The sequence below is a fragment of the Sebastes fasciatus genome, chromosome 14 (assembly GCF_043250625.1).
Source record: "Sebastes fasciatus isolate fSebFas1 chromosome 14, fSebFas1.pri, whole genome shotgun sequence".
NCBI lineage: Eukaryota > Metazoa > Chordata > Actinopteri > Perciformes > Sebastidae > Sebastes > Sebastes fasciatus.
The window spans coordinates 28945829-28951828 of record NC_133808.1 but is presented as its reverse complement, the minus strand read 5'-3'; the positions used below and the strand labels follow the sequence as shown (position 1 = coordinate 28951828).

Sequence of the window (6000 nt, the reverse complement as noted above, 5' to 3'; positions counted from 1 at the left end):
CATAAAACAAATATTCCGCCCAAAATTGTTCATGTATGTTCACTATCTATCTATAATTTGGTCATCCTAATTGTTTATACTGTAATATTATTATTATCTATTTCCTGTCTATCCATGCAGGGAGAGGGATCCCTCCTCTGTTGCTCTACCGAGATTTCTTTCATTTTACCCCTATTAAGGTGTTTTTGGGGAGTTTCTCCTTATCTGAATCGAGGGTCTAAGGACAGGGGGGGCGGGGTCGTGCGTTGTACAGATTGTAAAGCCCCTTGATGCAAATTTGTGATTTGTGATATTAGACTATATAAATAAAATTGACTTTGCTTCTATTCAGTGAACATCTGGAGGTTCAGGACGCAGCAGCAGATACATCACAGATGTTCAGACAGCAGGTATTCATAAAGCACATCACGCTTCAAATGTGCTACGGACAGGAAGTCCATCAACAAACCACCACCTCTCTCTGGTGGTGGTTTGTGCCAATCAACCCCCTCCAGGTTTCTCCATGGGGGAGGTGGGAGTGTTTAGAGGTCCTGATTTTCATGTTTTTACTCTCAAAAATAATCTTTTACGTTCTCATTTGGGCAACTGCATCAATCAAGGCTAGTGCTGACTGATAAATCATATTTTCATCGTCATCGCGTTATGAACATGCGCGATAAACACATCGCAAAAGACTACCTGAAACGCGATGATTAAGAAAATTCATTTTATTTAGGGACGGTTACCAAAACCCGGTATTAAACATGCCGTGGGGCTAAAGACCGGAACGTTAGTATTCATTATCGGGCTGTTTCCAGTGAGATATTATAGAGTTCATATAGTGACTTTGCTGTAAACATTGCTATTGCTGCTCTAGAAACAACATTTAGCCTAGTTATATTTAAAATATTCAATTCTAATCCGGTTCTGAATTTAAAGACAACCAGGCTGACAAATATAGCTAATATGCACACTTCAATATTTGTTTATTTATTGCAAGTCATAGCGTCATCGTCAATATTGAACAATAATATCGCACATTGCTGATTTTCCTCGTATCGTGCTGGCCTAGTCGAGGCTCAGGTGGGCCGTCAACAAACAAAGAAACTACATTAAAGGCCTTTTTTTTTTTTTATAACATATTTACAACTTTAAACTGCTTCCTTACTGGGAGTAATGGTTCATATTTACACATTTGTCTCCGAGTATTTAATTCGAAAAAATAACAATAATTCAACCCACTGCAGGAGGGAACGCAGTGGTATGTTTCTCATAATCCAACACGTTCTCATCCAAACTCATCACATACTGAGGCTTTGTCAGACCCCTCTGCATCACTTTTTGGTCGAAGTAAACACGTGGTTAACGTTGTGAATTAAACAAAAAACACTTGCTTTGGTGTAGGCTACAAAACCTCTTGGTGAGGTTTAGGAAAAAACAACAAGAGTCTATTCACTCTTTAAACTACAGCACCACAGTCACTCCCGGCGCACTCTCCCTGTGCATTTACTGTTGTCGTGGATGGGTTTACATTATAGTTAATGTTAAGCATGGTGCATTGCATACTGGCGCTAAAGAGTGCCTTGTGAGTCTGTATCTAATGCCAACAACCGTGATTTGCACAGCCTGTCTCCAGCCCATCAGCAGTCAGACTGGGTGGTGTCTCTCCAGAGGAGCTCCACAGTGTCGGGCTGTCACTGTTCTCTGTGTCACTGACTTCTTTGGGGACTGGAGGTTGTTCTTGGGTCAAACTGAGGGTTAAGTATATTTTTGGGGACTGGGATGGGTGTGGCAGAGCATACAGAGGACTCTGTGGTCTCAAATGCAACGCCACCTCCCCATCTTCTACAGCATATAGAAGGATTATTCGAGCCACACACTCCACTTCTCAGTAAAAATGAATAAAAGTAACAGCAGGGTCTCAAATTGCCTTCTTGAAGTCTCTTTTTTGAGATACAAAGGTAAGGTAGGAAATGTTAAGGGTTTGTTTGATGTAAATCCCACCTAAAGAAAACCTGATTCATCTAAATTACACTCTGAAAGTAGACTAAACGTTTTCCAACCAACCTTTTAGGTCAAAGTAAGAACTGACTCTGCTGTCCAAAATCACCCAAACAGAGAAGACACTCCATGTTGTTTTAGACATAAAAAAGGACAAAAAGGATCATCTGGGCTAAATTTAACCCGGAGAAAGAGGCACGTCTGTCACAAACTCACCTTCCGGCAGAACGCAGAGAAGGTTTCGGCGTACGTTTAGTTCTCGCAAAGCTTTGAGTCTGCCGATGTGACGAGGAAGAGCCGTGATCTCGTTGCAGCTGATGTCCTGCAGAAAAAACAAAAACACAACTCAGGTTGACCGCTGTTAGAGCTTCTGGATGCATTTCATTATACTAGATTGTATTATTATACTCGTACCAGGGACACCGTTGGCACTTTCATGTAGTATATGATACCGTATCATTACAGTGACGGGGGCCATTCTGATACCTACTTTTATTTTTGATACTTTAAGAACTTTTTGTTGCTAATACTTTTATACTTTTACTTCAGTAAGATTTTGAATGAAGAACTTTTAGCAGAGTATTTTCACAGTGTGATATTGTTACTTTTACACAAGTAAAATCTAAGTACTTCTTCCACCACTGCAAGTAAGATAATCCATTCAATACTATCTGAATGTTTTAGGTGACATTTGGTGAACAATTAATTAAATAATTTACACATACTCACACGTTATACAATAAATCACAGATGAATACAGTTCTCATGTAAACATTTCGATGAACCGCCCATAATTAAGTCACTTGCGTACAACTGTAGGGGTGTCGCGATGTACCGGTATTGATGATAACCGTGATATTTAAAAATTATATAGCGATATCATGTTAATAATACAGATATGATAATATCGTGTTAATAATCCAGCGCCTCTTATATCACGCTTTTGTACAGTTGCAGACTCTCTCTCCACCTGCATACAGTACACTCGTATTTTGAGTGTAATAATTTGCAAAAAAAGATTTTATTTTTCAAATTTTCTATCGATTTCGCAATAATATCGTTATCGTGAATTCTTTTGGCCACACTAATTGTGTTGTGAAATCTGATATCATCTGTCACACACCCACACAGTAATAGAGATAGAGTTTAAAGTGTCTCACCAGCTCCATGAGGCCGTGCAGCTGTCCGATGGTCTCCGGCAGGCTGACCAGCTTGTTGTTGCTGGCGTTGAGGACTCTCAGAGGTAAACCGCACAGACAGGCCGGCAGAGAGCCCAGCTGGTTACGACTGCAACACAACATCAAGCACTCAGTCAGTCGTATGGACGAAACCAGGAACTAATCATGATCATGTGACTTTTGTTATATTCAACAACCAATTTTAAAGCCACTTCTTTTCACTTGTTATCTGAGATGTGGGACTACTGGTGCAAAACTAGCTCTCAAAGTAACTGTGACACATTTTTATTGGTGTTTTTAAACTCAGTCAGTTTCCTTTTTAAATAAACAAATAATAAACTAATTTACCCAGACAACAAGTTCCAATAACGAATGATCATTTCTATCGACTGTTTCAAAGACGTGAGGAGGAAAACAAACGAGAGAGCAGCGGCCGAACACATGAATATTTTAACACCAAATCTTCCTGAGCTGCATTAAAATTAAATGGAGAGACGTGAATGGTGAATGCATTATAGAATAAATGTGTTCTATAATGTGGTTTCACATTCACACTGAAGAAGTGTTTACTGCTGTTTGTTTTGTACCATGCAGACACACACACTTCCCTTTTCCACTATGTGTGTGTGCAAACATGCAAACATACGCACACTTCAATATGATTAAATATGATCAAACAGGGTATCAGATGGTTCAGAATTTTTAAAATATAATATTTAGAAAAACAAGGTCAGACTGGTTATAGCAGGATGCTCAGATCAAACATGTCCTCTCAGTAGGGAAGCAATATTGCCGCTAAAACACAGGAGACACAGGATTTGTGTTCACATAATAATAATAATAATAATAATAATAATGATCAAATGTATTAGTTTACAGGTGTAGCATTATACAGTATAAAGGACACAACAAATTGTTCCCTTGCTGCACTTTTAGGGGAAATCTTCTGTGCCCAATCCAAGACATGCATGTACGTAGTACAGCTACACAGTGAAGTGTAGCACAGTAAAGAGAAGAGAAAGAGGAATGATGTTGTCGGTGCTGCAGGTGGAACTGTGAAACAGGGGAAAGGTCACAGTTGCTTTTTCTTTCGATGGCGGAGGATTTGGTGTCAAAGTGAAACGCAAAAGCCCCTATTTGGCAATATTTGAGATTCAAACCCAATGCTATAAGGGAACTATAACTTTATAGCAGAGGATGGAGCGGTCACAGCGGCGCTGGGTGGAAACCTGCAACCCCGCAGAGACCGGAGATGCAAGACACACAGCCATCCAATGTTAAAGGTCAGAGTAAGTGCTCTGCAGATATTAAGCATCATACTTTCTCTCTATAATCGACCGATCTGACACAGTGACCATCTTAACAACAACTGACAACAGTGCTGCGTAGTCTGAACCCGGCATTAGACTACAATAAGACTCTACCTAACTCACCTGACAGCTGTCGTACCAGGAGCAAACCAACAAACGATCAGGAATGAAACATGCTTAAAATAACCAAAACGCCTGGATCAGACATGATCCCGATGCTGTTGATCAGCTCAAGACTATTTTTAGGCCAAATCTTTGCTCTGATGTTTCAAAGGACGGTCTGATGGAGAAGCAGTAGAATTCTGTTTATCTTTATACTGTGTCACAATGACAGAAACATGTATTACTTCCAGTACCAGAGCTGCACATGGACTATTCGCAGTGTACTACTTCTACTGTACTTCTACTGTATTTTATCTGACATTGTCAAATGTCTGCATCTGGTGGGTTGAACTAAAGTTAAACTTGTTCCTGTTGACTCATCCTCTCGACTGCATATAAACACCTCTGGCCTGATGCTTCCTCTACGAGACACGCACTTATGCTTTGAGTAAAGTCTGTTTTGTCTTGACTCACTCATTGGCCAGTGTGCTCTATTCACCTCCGGCTTCTTTGTTGGTCTGAACAACAGACTCAAACCAGCTCGCTGTTACCTACTTGATCTTTTAAGCTTCACTAAATGCTTGATAATAAAGTCACATCATTTTACTCAGTCGTGTCCTGAGTATCTCCACTTTAAAGGGCCATTATGTAGGATTTGGTGGTATCTATCGGTGAGGTTGCAGATTGCAACCACCTGAAACATCTCCCATGTGCTTCAAAGCGTAGAAGAACTACATTAGCTGACACGATAATGTGAAAATGCACACTGGAAGTTGCAGTTTGTGCAGAAATAAATATTGCAGCTACTCAAGATCAACAGAGGTTTCCCGTGTCTTGTTTCCCGGCGGCTGAGCGGAGTGACGGGGGTTAACTCCAGAGCGAGCAACGTTATAATGATGAACGACACGTCTCCACTTCCTCCCACTGTACTAGAAGTGAAGCCTAAATAGCTGCCATCTTGAAATTTTGACATCATTTGGAGCCAGAGTCTGCGCAGTAGTGATCGGGCGGTGGAACCGTGGTATCTTTGACCCGCTCACACACCCGCACAAACCAATCGCGAACCGAGCATGGCCGCAGTTTGCAAGCAAGAGAATCACAGCTGTCAATCATGACGTCTCAACCCCTTTTTATAGCACCAAATAACTAATTAAAACCACACACTTGAACATACAGTACATCAGCGTGGTGAGAACTACCTAAAATGACAGAAACCATCTTTGGGAAAATGTATTTGACGTGTACTTTGACTTTTTAGTTTGGCCCATGTCCCATCTGCTAACATGGAGGGGGCGGGATTTATGAGCTATACTGCAGCCAGCCACCTGGGGGCAATCCAGATGTTTTGGCTTCACTTTCAGGGAGCTGTCATGTCGTCCATCTCTATATACAGTCTATGGTTTGTCCGTTCTGGGCTACTTTTAAAAACA

At 40.8% G+C, this 6000-nt stretch overlaps 1 protein-coding gene across 14 annotated transcripts in view; it reads right to left on the bottom strand.

Moving 5' to 3' along the window:
* Positions 1 to 6000, bottom strand: part of lrch1 (leucine-rich repeats and calponin homology (CH) domain containing 1) — an 88927-nt gene that overhangs the window by 50027 nt on the left and 32900 nt on the right. For all 14 annotated transcript variants that reach the window (XR_012596965.1, XR_012596964.1, XR_012596966.1 and 11 more), the window contains exons 3-4: positions 3141 to 3267; positions 2197 to 2302 (exon numbers count right to left, since the gene is read on the bottom strand). Coding sequence is in view for 11 of the 14 variants with exons in the window: in XM_074657779.1 (XP_074513880.1) it covers positions 2197 to 2302; positions 3141 to 3267 (233 nt within the window). In the remaining 3 variants the exon portion in view is untranslated. The remainder of the gene's footprint in view (positions 1 to 2196; positions 2303 to 3140; positions 3268 to 6000) is intronic.